The sequence below is a fragment of the Eulemur rufifrons genome, chromosome 29 (assembly GCF_041146395.1).
Source record: "Eulemur rufifrons isolate Redbay chromosome 29, OSU_ERuf_1, whole genome shotgun sequence".
NCBI classification, from domain to species: Eukaryota; Metazoa; Chordata; class Mammalia; order Primates; family Lemuridae; genus Eulemur; species Eulemur rufifrons.
In genome coordinates, this window is record NC_091011.1 from 80667349 (window position 1) to 80681813 (window position 14465).

A 14465-nucleotide genomic window follows, 5' to 3' on the forward strand; every position below is an offset into this window, starting at 1 on the left:
GGCGATGGCCATAATTTCGGCTTGCAGCATTGAGTTCGTCCTTTCCAACCTCGAAAGAAAAATATTGTATGACCCTCGGGCCTCTTAGGTTGCCGGCTGGAGGCAGACAGAGGCTCTCTGGGTGAGTCTGTGCCCTTCCCCCAGGCCTCTCCCTTTTTTGGGAGGCTTGTCTCTTCTGGAAGGGATCCTCAGAGGCCCAAGAACTAGCCAACATCCCCCAGCATGTGTAGGGCGAGTGAAAGATTTCGAAATTATAGGGCAGCTTTGTATTTAGAAACAGAAAAAGAAGTCTTGTTTTTATAATGCGAACTAAAGAAAGGCTCTCCAGAACCTTTCTCTCCTGGCGGGGAGACTAGAGAAGCACGAGGACCCTGCAGGGCACTGGGAGGCCAGGGAGGCCCGAGGAATGCGGAAGACATGGTTCCTGGCCTGAGGAAATTTAGGGTCTCCCTGGGGAGACAAAAATAACACTCCGGGAATGATGAAGGGGAAACCAGTGCGAGTTTGCGTTCAAGCACTAAGTAGCGTGATGAATGTCCTTTTCCTTCCCGGCCTGCCAAAATCCTGTCATTAGGATCCAGGTCAAATGTCGCCTTCTCGGTAAAGTCTTCCCTGGACCTTCTTGTATGTGCCATAATGTGTGTCCTTAGCCCTGTTGGCACTTTTCGTGCCCATGAAAAAGGTGCTGTTTGGCTCTCCTGCAGGAAGAGGAACAGCCCAAGAAGTCCCCTGCTCAGAGGACCTGTTGGAGAACCGACGAGTTAGTTGGTTACTTCTGTCTTCCCTGCTAGTCTGCCTTGGGCGTCCTGTCAGTGTGGAGCACGGTACTCGGCCCAAGAGGAAACATGGGTTGAATGAATGAACCCAGGGCTGAGCATTCAGAGAAGGAGCAGACAGGTGAGGGCCAGAGGCAGCCCTAGGGAGGACGTGGGCAGGGCTGAGGCTGCCAGAGGGGAGCGGAGGAGCCTCGGTGCAGGTCCATGTCTGCCGAACTCGGGGTTTTACCGCCTTCCTAGAGTCAGGCTGGGAGAGAGCTGTGAACGTGGTGGGCTCACTCTGCCTTGGCATAGAGGGGTGGCCAGGTAGGGGTGGGGTGGGGAGGCAGTGGGAACAGATGGAAACCAGAAAGGGCTGCCTTGGCTGTCGTCAGTGCCCAAGGCAGCGGCCCTGACACAGAGCAGAGCCCCTAATAGTGCGGGGGAGCCCTGGGGCCCCGCGGATTAGGGCAGATTTGCGTTGGATGTCTCTGCGATGAGATCAGCATCGGAGCTGGGTGAGCTCCCCTTTGTGAGTTCCAGCTTCTCCTGGACACTGTGCAGTCCCCACAGGGGTCTGGCCCTGGTCCCCACAACCACTCTTCCTATCCAGCTGACATCTGGTCACAGTTCCTGTCAAGGGTAACCCTGATTCCGGGGCCCCATGGTGGTGGGACTGGAGGAAGGGGCTGGGAAGTCCCTGAGGGGTGTGCCGTGCACAGGGCAGGGGCAGCGTGGACGTAGCCGGCATGGCCACGGCAGACCAGACACTGCTGCAGGACAGCCGGAGGGCCCGGCTTGTTCTATCATAGGAACGGAAGAGCTGGTGCTCGGGGCACTGGAGAAGGGGGCACCTCGCACGGGACCCCAGCTGCGGGTGTTGGGGGGGTGGGGGGGGGCTGTGGGTGGTGGCTGTGGGCTGCGGGCTGAAGGCCTTGGGCCCCTGCTGACCTCAGGCCCAGGCTGGCCCCTCAAGGCCTGGGCTGAGGCCGGCTTATCTCTCCAGCTGCCCGTTCCCAGCCACCTTATCTGGGAGGGTGAGAGGGTGTCAGGGCTCGGAACTCCCACGCCCCTTCCCTGTGGGACAGGGCCCAGGTGCAAGCGGAAAAGAGCCCTCAGGCACCGATAGGGGCTCTCTGTCCTGGGAGGGTTTAAAAGCCCTAGGGTCATCTTAACCTCAGTCTGACCTCTGCAAACGGCTGCAGCATGCGGGGGCTGCTGGTTTTGAGTGCTCTGCTGGGGGCTGTCTTTAGCAAGGAGAATTTTGCAGGGTAGGAGTGTGGGGAGGAGGGCGTGCTCCGAGGGGAGTTGGGAGGGCTCGGCCCCCAGCCAGTGTCTGGAGGAGACAGACAGACACAAGGGGACACAGCCAGAGAGGATGTACTGGCACCACCCTGGGACGGCAGGCTGATGGGGGACCCAGGCTGGGAAGGGGTCGGGTCTCTCAGGACAATCTCCTGAGCCCTGGAGGCATCTGAGCTCTGATGAGGAATTTTCAGGAGAGGAGGAAGGAGGAGGCCTGGCTGGCCTGGGAGAGAGAAATAGTGTAGACTGGGATGGGCACAGTAACAGTGTCTAGAATTTTCCAAAGATGGGGAGAGAAGGTGTGAGTGAGTCCGGGCCTCCCATCACTAAGACCCTTCGTCCCGCCCTGCTAGGCCCAGAACACCCAGGCCCACCCGGGGATCCCAGGCCGCTGCCTCCCTCCCCCACCGGGGGTGTCCGTGCCCAGGGCAGGTGCTGCCTCGGGTGCTCAGTCCCCTCCCCCTCCCCCAGGCACCAGGTGCTCCGCATCTCTGCCGCTGATGAAGCCCAGGTACAGAAGGTGAAGGAGCTGGAGGATCTGGAGCACCTGCAGGTCAGAGAGGGGAAAGGGGCTCCCCAAGGCCCCGGGGCACCTCTGGGGCCAGCTGCACCCACCCCGCCCCACCACCCTCTGTGGCAGACTGTGCCTGGGCTCTCTCTCCAGCAAGTCACTTCCCTGTTAGGAAGTGACTTGAAATGTCCCAGGGCCAGACTCTTGCTGCCCTTGAGCACCTGAGCAAAGTGCCAGGACCCCCCTTCAGTTCTCTCTGCCTCGCTGCCTCCAAGCCCCTCCGCTGTGCTTCCTGGCTGTTTCCTGACCACACTGGGGTTTGTTCTGGCCCCAAGTCTCCCCTTCTTTCCCTGCTCCCAATATCATGTTGCATCCCAACAATACGGGAGCTTCCGGCACCAACAGCCCCTCCCAGGCCGGCCCTGTCCCGGCTGGTGCCTCCAGCCTGCTGTGACCGTGCCTGCTCTTGTCCTCTTGCAGCTGGACTTCTGGCGGGGCCCTGCCCAGCCTGGCTCCCCCATCGATGTCCGAGTGCCCTTCCACAGCAGCCAGGCCATCAGAGTCTTCCTGGAGGCCCACGGGATCAGCTATGAGACCATGATCGAGGATGTGCAGTCGCTGCTGGACGAGGAGCAGGAGCAGATGTTCGCCTTCCAGTCCCGGGCCGTCTCCTCCGACACCTTTAACTATGCCTCCTACCACACCCTGGAGGAGGTGAGGGCGCCCCTGGCGGCCACTCCCCACAAGCAGGAAGCACTTCACTGTGGCTGGCCAGCCTGGGTGTATGTGGCACCTGCTCTGTGTCCACGTGGCCTGTGTGGTCTGGGTGGCGGCTCCGTCCCATTGCAGGGCTGTCAGCAGGCTGGGATGACAGACATACCAAAGGAGGTGTCTGGGTGCCTGGAAGCCACTCAGGCCATTCTTCCCTTTCTTTCCCATTTCAGATCTATGACTTCATCGACTTACTGGTGGCTGAGTACCCGCAACTTGTCAGCAAGATCCAGATTGGCAACAGCTATGAAGGCCGTCCCATTTATGTGCTGAAGGTAACGGGAGCCCACGTGTGCGTGTTCGTGGGTGCGTATGCAAGAATGAACCCACGCAGGGCACCCACAGATGGGCGTGGGCTCCTGTGGGAAGCACACTGTTGTAGGGACTCACCATGCAGACATTCGGGAAGGTCTGAATTTCCATGCCGGCCTAGGTGCCTGCACCCATGTACACAGACAATTTAAACTTTTAGGTGACCCAAGTGTTTCCAATCAAGTGTCACATTATGAAAGTATCGTGGAGTCTGGGTAGTCCAGATAAGGCGTTTTGTTTGTGACAAAACACAGAGAGCTGTCTGAGCAGCAAAACAGGGCAGGGCCTGGGATCTGGTTGAGTCACGTTCACCCCAAGCTTGGGCTGAGGGCAGCAGGCCGAGCTCTGCAGGAGCCCCCCGCCCGAACAGAGCCTCTGCCTGAGAAACGTGGACAGCAGGTGGTGTCTAGCCTGGGCTGAGTTCCCCTTCGGGGTGGTGACGTGAGGCCCCAGCTGTGATGCTGTCCATGACCACCTCCCTACCTCTTCTCCAGTTCAGCACCGGGGGGGACAAGCGTCCCGCCATCTGGATCGACACCGGCATCCATTCCCGGGAGTGGGTCACCCAGGCCAGTGGGGTCTGGTTTGCAAAGAAGGTGAGGCCAAGGAGGTGTGGAGGGCTCTCGCCCAGAGGGGCACTGGTGTCCACGGCCCACAGGACCCCAGCACTCCTCTTATCCCTCCAGAAGCAGTGGCCACAGAGAGAGGCCAAGGGAAGGTGTCTGTCGCTCTAGTGTGGCAGATGCCTGGCCTGGCCCACACTCCCCTCTGCCCCTCTAACCCCAGATCACACAAGACTACGGGCAGGACTCGAATTTCACCGCCATCCTTGACAGCATGGACATCTTTCTGGAGATTGTCACCAACCCCGATGGTTTTGCCTTCACCCACAGCACGGTACAGCCTGCTCCTGTTCTTGGCCCCTGAGCCCCACGACCTGCTCACCGCTAATCTCAAACCCCAGAAGTTGAGGGAGGGGCAGACAGACCTGGCCTCCCAGGCCAGGGTTTCTCAACCTCCGCACGACTGACATTTGGGGCGAGCAATTCCGTGCCCTGGGCTGTCCTGTGCACAGAGGGTGTTTAGTAGCATCCTGATCTCCCACCCATTAGATGCCAGTAGCACTTTCCCCACCCCCGCAGTGGTGACAACCAAAAATGTCTTCAGGCATTGCAAAATGTCAAGATTGTCCCTGGTTGATACCCACTGCCTTAGACCTTAATTCCTCATCCTACTTTTATTTTTACAGCAAGTGAAATGGGGCCGGGTGGTGTTGGGGGACACCTCATGACTACAGCCCTCTCTGGCCAAATGCCATCCGTGGTCCCCCCACTGTTGTGGATTCCACCCCCTCCACCCCCCCAACCCGCCTTCCACCACCAACCAGTAGCTCCTGTCCCATGCTGTGCCAAGGCCAAGCCCCCAGTGAGGGGACATTGTGTTGAGAGTGGCCCGTGCCGGAAGGCCCCGCCTCTCCCAGCCCACTCTGCTCTCTGCAGGCCCTGAGCCCCATGGCGGACTTGGGCCCGATGCTCACCGCGTGCCAGGGTTGGCTCATCCTGTTTCCTTCCTCAGAACCGCTTGTGGCGCAAGACTCGATCCATCACGTCAGGCTCCCTCTGTGTCGGAGTGGACCCCAACAGGAACTGGGACGCGGGATTTGGGCGTAAGGCCCTGTGTGATCTGGGGGAGCCCTGGTTTTGTTGCCCGGCCCATGTCCTGCCCCAGCAGTGGGGGAGGGTGTGGTGTCACCTCCCCCTCTGCATGATGGCGGTGGTGCTCTGAAAGCTGGTTGTCCCTTGTCTGTGAAAAGAAAGCTCCTTCCAAATGGAGCTAAGGGCTGAAAGGCTGTCCTGGGGTTCTCTAGCTTACCCTCAACAACTTCCCTCCTCGGCCACGTCTCTGTGAGAACCGGTTTCCACTGAGGGGCCCGTCTTACCTCCCTGGGCGTGTCTACCAGCTCAGCCCAAACCTGGTGGGAAGGCAGGACCCCCATGTTATCAAAGGCCTCTGGCCTTTCCTTAATCCAGGAGTGGCGGGGAGCCCTCCTGCACCCCCCCTCACCCCCAGCTCCATGCAAAGAACTGGAAGCCATGGAAGCTGTAGAAGCCACACTTCTTGCCCTCTGTCTTCCCACAGTGTCTGGAGCCAGCAGCAACCCCTGCTCCGAGACTTACCACGGCAAGGCTGCCAATTCCGAAGTGGAGGTCAAGTCCATTGTGGACTTCGTGAAGGACCACGGGAACATCAAGGCCTTCATCTCCATCCATAGCTATTCCCAGCTCCTCCTCTATCCCTATGGCTACAAGACAGATCCAGCCCCTGACGAGGCCGAGCTGGTAGGCGCAGACCCCCTGCTTGCCCTCATACCCCAAAGGCAGCTTTTTTGGGCAGGCCTGGGCTTTCACCCTGATGGGTGACCTGCCTACGGAGTGCCTCACACCCCTCTCCTCCCATGGACCCCTGATGGCTTGGGAAGGCGAGCAAGGTGGACTGGCCTCACTTTCTTTCTGGGAAGCTGAGGCACAGAGTGGTTGAGTCACTTTTGTCATGCAGCAGAGCAATGCAAAGGACTGGACTTTGATCTTGCAGCACCACACTTGGAGCTTTCAGTGTGACCAAAGAGCAAGGAAGTGCCAGCCAGGCACCCTGCAGGGTCAGAAGATCATGAGCTCTGAGGCTGACCCTGCAGGGCTGAGCAGGCTGAGCTCTGTCCTTCTGCAGGGTGCATGCTACTGGGCCACCCTGCCAGCCCCCAGGCTACCCTGGCCATGCTGGTCTAGGGGCCTGGCCATGACAGGTGGCCTTGCTTGGTGTTTCTTCCAGGACCAGCTGTCCAAAGCTGCTGTGACGGCCCTAGCCTCTCTGTACGGGACCGAGTTCCAGTATGGCAGCATTATCAAAACGATTTGTAAGTGGCCACATAGTCTCTCTGGGCGGTGGCAGGACAAACGTCGGCTGGCGGCCGGGCGCAGTGGCTCACGCCTATAATCCTAGCACTCTGGGAGGCTGATGTGGGAGGATCGCTTGAGCGCAGGAGTTTGAGACCAGCCTAAGCAAGAGTGAGACCCTGTCTCTACTGAAAGTAGTAAAAATTAGCCATGCTGGTGGCACGCGCCTGTAGTCCCAGCTACTCGGGAGGCTGAGGCAGGAGGATCACTTGAGCCCAGGAGTCTGAGGTTGCTGTGAGCTAGCCTGACGCCATGGCACTCTAGCCTGGGTGACAGAGTGAGACCCTGTCTCAAAACAAACAAACAAAAAATGTCAGCTGGCTTTTCCTGCCCACAGGAGTATCTCTCGTGGAAGAAAGTAGCCAAGGTGCCCAGACCTGCTCCTAGGCAAGGAGAACACTGCCCCAGCTCCAGCTGTGCCTGACAGCAGGGCTGGCCAGGGCTGTTTTGAGGGGTGGACGGTCCTTTTTCCTGACATGAACTCTAGCTCCTTTGATACTTGCAGACAAACATGTGACTTCTTCTGAAAACTCTAGTCCCCTCATCTTGGGGTTAAGTCCAGCTTGTTGCATGGATGGGGTAGAGCGTCCTGCTGGGATTCGTAGATCACTGGGAAATTCAACTTAAAAAACACTTCTCTAATGCTCTTCAAGTACAGACTATACCTGATTTTTGCCCCACTTACTTATAATACATGCACTGCCCCTGGGAGGAGTATTACTGCATAAAATGGAATTAAGCCAACACGTGAGTATTTTGCACCTACTATGCGCCAGGCCCTGTTTCATGTGCTTGGGATACAGCTGTGAATAAAATCAGCAAAGGTCAGGAAACTTACATGCTAGCCAGGGAGACTGACAAGAAATATAAACAAGGACGTGCCACAGGTTAGGTGAAGCCTCAAACTAGACCAGGGTGAGGGGATAAGGAAGGCTGGGGGTGGAGGTGGGGCAGGTGGGCCTCACCGAGAGAGTGACATTTGGGCAAATGTTGATGGAAGTGAGGGGGAAGCCTTCCAGGCAGAGGAACTTTCTAGAGCAAAGGCCCTACTGTGTGATGTGGCCTGAGGTGTTGCAGGAATAGCACAGACACCAGCGTGGCAGCATCAGAGTAATTGGGGGTAAAAGTGGGGTACAGGGATCTGAGGGGGAGGGCTGCACGCACATCTCACGCACTTCCTGCCTGACTGCCCCGTTTTTGGTGGGCGAGTGGGTCACAGATGTACCCAATAATGACGTCGCTTTTGGACCCCAGGCCTTTTTTAGAAACTGTTTCAACCCTGAGTCAAGGTTTTGCTTCGTTCAATGTTGTCAAGCTAAATTCTGATGCATAGCCTACCTCCTTCTCCCCTGATCAGTTCGAAAGCAGCTTTGTTACCCGGTCAACTGAGGAGTTTCTTCCTAAGGAAGACTCGGGGCTTTTGCTTTGCCTCTTGCTCTTTGCACTTTCCCCTGCAGACCCGAGTCCCGAGGGAACAAGTCCTGGTTACCCAAGCAGGGAACTCTGGTATATTTAGAGGCTTTACTGAAGTGGCTGTTGGATGGAGGCAGTTTTCAGAGGGGCTTTTGCAATTGCAGAGACTTTTTTTGCAGAGGCTTTGCAATTGCATCCCCCAGTGAATAGGAGAACCGTTGCTGATCTCCTCTTTGGGCTTCCAGCAGGAGTTTCCTGGAAGCCAGGCTGCTTGGTCAACACTGGCCCTTCGCAGACACTGACACCACTCAGCGTTGCACAAGACACTGGGCTTTGCACAGGGTTGGACAGTTAACCTGGCCCATGTCAATGTTTCCAAAGTGATTGACCCTTGCTCTTCTCTGGTTTTGCTCCTGCCCCAGATCAAGCCAGTGGAAGCTCTGTTGACTGGACCTACAACCAGGGCATCAAGTACTCTTTCACCTTCGAGCTCCGGGACACCGGGCGCTATGGCTTCCTGCTGCCGGCCTCCCAGATCATCCCCACCGCCCAAGAGACATGGCTGGCACTTCTGACCATCATAGAGTACACCCTGAATCACCCCTACTGAACTGCCCTTTGGCACCCTCCTCTTCCTCCTCTCCTGCCCCACCCAGACAACCAAATAAAGCTTTTGAGCATACGAGCAATAGAACCTTGGGGCTTGCGTGTGGAACACATGTGGCGTGTCTGCATTTTCAAGCTGGGGCAGAAGTGATTTAGTTCCTGCAGGCCTCACTGGAAATGTGTGGGTGGTTGGACTAGATGACCCCTAAATTCCCCTGCATTCCAAGGTCCTGTGAAGTTGTGTCCAAGTGGCGTCTGTTTTAATTAGACCACCCTGAGCTCAGCTCGTCAGTGGGGTGATTTGTTCATACCTTAGCAGCAAGCAGCAGCCACAGCTGCTAACCAAATGCCTGGCACCCCATGGTGGCAAGGAATTCAGCGTGTACAATAGTCTAGCTAGTTGTAGCCATTCATCTACAGAAGCGATAACCTGGAGTATGAACTGTAATAATCCTGGTGGCACGGCTGTCTGAAATAGATGCTGTAGCCAAGTGAAACAGATTAAGCAAAATATGGTCTTCCACGCCTGAATTAAATTGGAAGAAAACAATTGGGTTAAATGAAATCATTTACTGAAAATACAGAACCAAGCCAAATGCCAATCCTAGGATAGTTTATTAATTGTAGTAGATCATGAAGACACTGCATTTAGGGATAGTAGTTCACTGTTCATGTGCCACAGACTTCCTAGCATCTTTGGTTCTCTGTCCCTGCCCCCTCTAGTCCCGTCACCCCTATTCCTTCCCGTTCCCGTGTTAAGACCCTCCACAGCTCCCAAAATTTAGCCTCCCTCTTTGGCTTGGTGCCCCTGACACCTGTGATAGCACACTCAGTGGCTAGCCATACACGAAACGCTGGGTATCCCAACGGTTCTCGAAGACAGATTCTCCCTTTTGTTTCTTCCATATCTCTTTAGATGGGAACGGGTGGCAGGGGTTCCTCCCACAGAAGTCGCTGAGGAAGTGGGTCGGGGTGGACGAGGCGGGGGGCCAGGGACGAGGACCGCGGCTTCTCTCTGCTTTGGCCAGGTCAGGTTTCAAGATGTACCCAGCTCCACTGACTTCAGTCTTGTCTTCACCACATAAAATGGCCTGAAGACCAAAATGCCTTTTTTTCTTTTTGAGGGAATTTTTACCCTGGAGTTTTATTTTAATACTGTTTTTGCTACCAAACATTTTAAAAAATAAAAAGAATAAGCCTGACTATACATATAGTGTGCATGTGTACTATATGCATATAGTATACACAAACTTATACATATGTAAGTTTATGAGACAAGGTAAACTGGGTGTTTCAGTCTTTATAGAAAGAAGACCTAAAGATCTCCTAATACTCTCTTCAATTTAGCTTTTGCAAAACATTTCCCTTCAATCTATGTGACAAGAGATTGTAGACAAGCTGAAATCCATTTTAACTGCTTAGTTTGGGCAAATAGGAAGCCAATCATCTTATTTTTTAATAAAGACTGATAAGGGAAAAAATATTAAGTTAGCATGACAACTTATCACTGTACAAATCTGGATTACCTAGACCTTGATGGTAGAATTGCTTAATTTAAAATTAACTGTGTTCCCTGATAGCAGAGACTACCTCGTTTGGCATCCAATCTCCAACACCATCAATAGTACTTGATATATAGATGCCGAACAAATTTGCTGAGAATGTTTTCTACTTTTATTAATGAATTCATACATTTTACAATCTGTATATTGTAGGCTTGCTGAAAATACCCATGTGAACGTTATTTTAGATTCCCAGAGTTGTAGTTTAGAAAGTAAAGCTCTGAGCCAAGTAAGAGTCTTAAGAAAACTGAAAAGTGAAGCAATTAAGAACCAGAATGCAGGCTGCACGAGGGTAGGGATTGCTGTGCTTCGTTTACCACTCTGTCCCCACTGCTTGGTCAAGTGCATGGCACAGAGTAACAATATTCATTAACATCAGTAATAAGTGCTTGTTGAATGGAGACATGAAAGTTGTTATTTTTATTTTCAAGTGTGGGAAGAGATTTACGTTTTGTTTTCAGATACATATTTTTACAAATTTCTGTCAATATTTTAAATTTATAAATAAAAACATAAAGCTAAAAGAAAATAATTTTAGAAAATATTGCAACTTACATGAAAATAAGTATTAGTAACCTCGAGGGGTTGGAGTAGAAGGGGTTAAAGACAAAACACTAACACTTTAAAAGAAAAACAGGCAATTCCCCAAAGAAACACAAAGAGTCAATAAACATATGAAAGATACTAATCCTGAGTGATTACTTGTACATTAAAGAAAAAAACAAAGGTATCATTTTTCTCTCATCAGACTGGCAAAGAATGAAAAGACTGACGACTCCAGTGTTACCGGGGCATGATGAAATAAGCACTGTCATGTGCTGGTGGGAGGATAAATTTGCACCACCTTTCTGGAGGGCAAACTTGACAATATAAATCAAAATTTTAAACGTATTGACTCTTTGACCCAGAAAATCCACTTGGAAGAATTTATTTTATAAAAATATTTGGACAAGTTCAAAATATGTATGTACAAGATTGAGATAATAAAAAGAACCTAAGTAATTATCAGTGTTGGTGCTGATATGACACATCCACACAATGGAATGTCATGAAGCCAGTAAGGTCTGTATTGACGTGGGAAAATGCTCACAAAATACTAAGTGAAAGAAGCTGGCTATAAGATGGAAATGTTCTAAAATTGGGTTGCGGTGAACTTACTAAAAATCATTGAACTGTGCACTTAACATGGGTGAATTTGATGGCATGTGATTTATAGAATTCAGTTGTTTTAAAAAAGAAGCTGGGCCGGGCGCGGTGGCTCACGCCTGTAATCCTAGCACTCTGGGAGGCCGAGGTGGGCGGATCGTTTGAGCTCAGGAGTTCGAGACCAGCCTGAGCAAGAGCGAGACCCCATCTCTACTAAAAATAGAAAGAAATTATATGGACAGCTAAAAATATATATAGAAAAAATTAGCCGGGCATGGTGGCGCATGCCTGTAGTCCCAGCTACTTGGGAGGCTGAGACAGGAGGATCGCTTGAGCCCAGGAGTTTGAGGTTGCTGTGAGCTAGGCTGACGCCACAGCACTCACTCTAGCCTGGGCAACAGAGGGAGACTGTCTCAAAAAAAAAAATAATAATTAAATAAATAAAATAAAAAAAAAATAAAAAAGAAGCTGGCTGCAAAATAGTGTGTTGAGTACGAATCCCATTTCTGTTGAAAACACACACACACACACACACACACACACGCGCGCGCACGCGCGCGCGCACACACACACTCTCCAAGTGGAAGTATATATCCCTCAATAATAATTGTGACCAACCTGGGTAATGGTGGTAGTTATCCTTTTTCTACTTTTCAGAATTTCTTGCAATGAGCTTTTATAATCGGATGCACCATCTAACAACCCCAGAGACTGAGCTATTTCAAACACACCAGATAACCTGTGTGTAAAGTTACCTAACATCAACTTATCAACATCATCAAACATCTAAATGGCTAATCTTAGTTTTTGCTCAGATTCTTTCTTATAATTTGTCTAAACTCATTTCTCTGTTCTTGCACCATATTTTACCATCTTTCCCAGAACACTGCAGTTGTCTTATCTTCAGAAAAATTTACACTCCAGAGAGAGCTGGAAGCAGCAGGGTTACTACCGAGGGAAGGGATTTCTCAGGTCCCCAGTTAGGAGCCATTCCCCATTCTACACTCAGCTGTAGCTCCGATGAAAATTCCCAAGTACACGTTCTGCTCACATTCAGTTCCTGCAGCAATCTTGGGCATTGATTATGTTAATGCCTATTCTCCAGGGCCTTTCAAAAATCTTTATTTTTAAATGAATTCATTATATATGGTTTTCAATGTGGTCTGTGGGCCATTGGGAGTCCATGAGAATCCTTCAGGTAGTCTCTTGAATTAACATTCAGATATTTGTGGCTAGCTTTCCGGCTTTGGCCTAAAGTTAACATTTTAATGTCATTGAATACAATCCAGATATGACCTCACTGGTCCCTCCTGCAGTGCAGGGCGATTCATCATCCTGGCAACTGTTTTGCAAGGGCAAGTGGGACTAGCGGATCTCAAGACACACAGGAGATCCTGCTCCAAGGGCCACAGAAACATCATTCTGTGAACACACTAAGACTCAGGCACTGCTTAGAGGATGCTGATAGGACCAACCATGATATTGAAACTGGCCAGATCACGCGATCAAGGAGGAGCTCTGAGAAAAACATACAGCACCCAACAAATCTGAAAAACTGTCAAAGGGTGATGAATTCTTCCCCAAAGCTTTCAGGATCTGCCTTAATTTGGGAGCTCAAAGAGTGAGCATCATCTAACAACCCCAGAGACTGAGATTGCCTAGTGTTTATTGCCAAACTAAAAGGAGAAAGTTAAGTCTTCTGCTTAGCCACAGTAGTGGTGTCAGCCACAGTTTTAGAAGGATATGGGCTCTGCTGACAGTCATTGAATTTGCCTCCGTCTCCCCCAAAAACCCAGGCCTGTGCCGTCAGCCAATTCATACAACATATGGTTCAGCCTAAATGAGAAACACCACCACAAAGGAAAGGAAAGATCAGACACAAACCATATCAATATGGTTTACTGAATAACTAGTTTGACCTATCAGGAAAACAGCCTACTTTTCCCCCTACAATCAAATTAAAAATGTGTAACCCTCATTTCTTAAGTGGCACCTCACAGGGTGTCCATTAACAAACAAAATAAACTCAGAAACCCCGGAACAGCCGTCTTCAAGACAGGACACTGGACACAGACCGTGGAAATGCATATTCCCAGGAGCGGATGTTTCAGTTCCTGAATTTACACTGCCTTTCATGCAGGCGGGAGAAGGAAAGTTTTCTGTGGAATCTCGGGCGGCTAGGACGGAAGGGAAGCCAACAGCCAAGGGAAAGTGACAGTCTCGTTGTAATTAGAGGCATCACCAGGGAGGACATGGCTATGCACAGCCAGAGTGGAGAGCACAGGGCAGAGTGGCTAAAAGAATGTCCCCTGGGACCACGATTCTCAGGCTGGATCCTGGCTTCCCAACCACCTAGCTCGGTGACTCAGGGCGAACCTGAGTCATTTAATTTCTACTTGAATCTCCTCATCTGTTTCCTCATTGAAAAAGGGGGCGCCTATCTCACAGCCCTGTTGTGAGAATTAAAGGAGTCAAAACACATAACGAAGAATCTAGGAGAACTGCCTAACGCATAAATATTGGCTAGTATTATTCTCTGGAGATCTTTAAGATTTGAAACAAAAGAGAAAAATAACACATTCTTAGATGGGGATGGTGTGCAACCTGTATTTGCCGGAATCTGGAGCCTGGCACACGGCAGACAGGCAGAATAATAACGTCCCCAACAGTTCCCTGGGCGCCTCCTGCAGAGAGAGATCTAACAAATGCAGGATGCACAAGGGGACAAAAGATAACGAGCTTTCTCAGTCTCCAGAATGGCAGACCGGCATGGAGTGGCTACCGTCACATCCAGACCTCAATCTTGACAAGTTCAATTCATTTATTCAAAAACACTTGTTAAGCGACACTGTCATAAGGTTGGTGATTTTCACCCTCTGGGAGCTCATAGTCAAAATAATTTCAGAGAGAAGACATATTGATATCCTTTAAAAAATGTAGTCCATCAGTCAACAGCATTTAATAAGTGCCCCTGCTTGTGACACATTTCACCAGGTGCCTCAGGACATTACACAGACAAGAGAACTTGCCTCTGCGTTCAGAACAAAGAGCGTCAGCCAGGAGAGTGAGACCATACGAGGACCGCAGTACGACAAACACACGCACATAAGATCATGCACTGAATCCTGTTCTG

General features: G+C 51.4%; 1 protein-coding gene across 1 annotated transcript; it reads left to right on the forward strand.

Annotated features, from left to right (window-relative positions):
• Positions 1-1934: 1934 nt before the first annotated feature.
• On the forward strand, positions 1935-8725 carry CPA1 (carboxypeptidase A1). The gene is made up of 10 exons (XM_069462125.1): positions 1935-2026; positions 2532-2613; positions 3052-3285; positions 3516-3617; positions 4149-4250; positions 4441-4551; positions 5230-5320; positions 5794-5993; positions 6481-6565; positions 8441-8725. Exons 1-10 carry the CDS (start codon positions 1962-1964, stop codon positions 8626-8628), a joined length of 1260 nt encoding a protein of 419 aa, XP_069318226.1. The 5' UTR covers positions 1935-1961; the 3' UTR covers positions 8629-8725.
• Positions 8726-14465: the final 5740 nt, after the last annotated feature.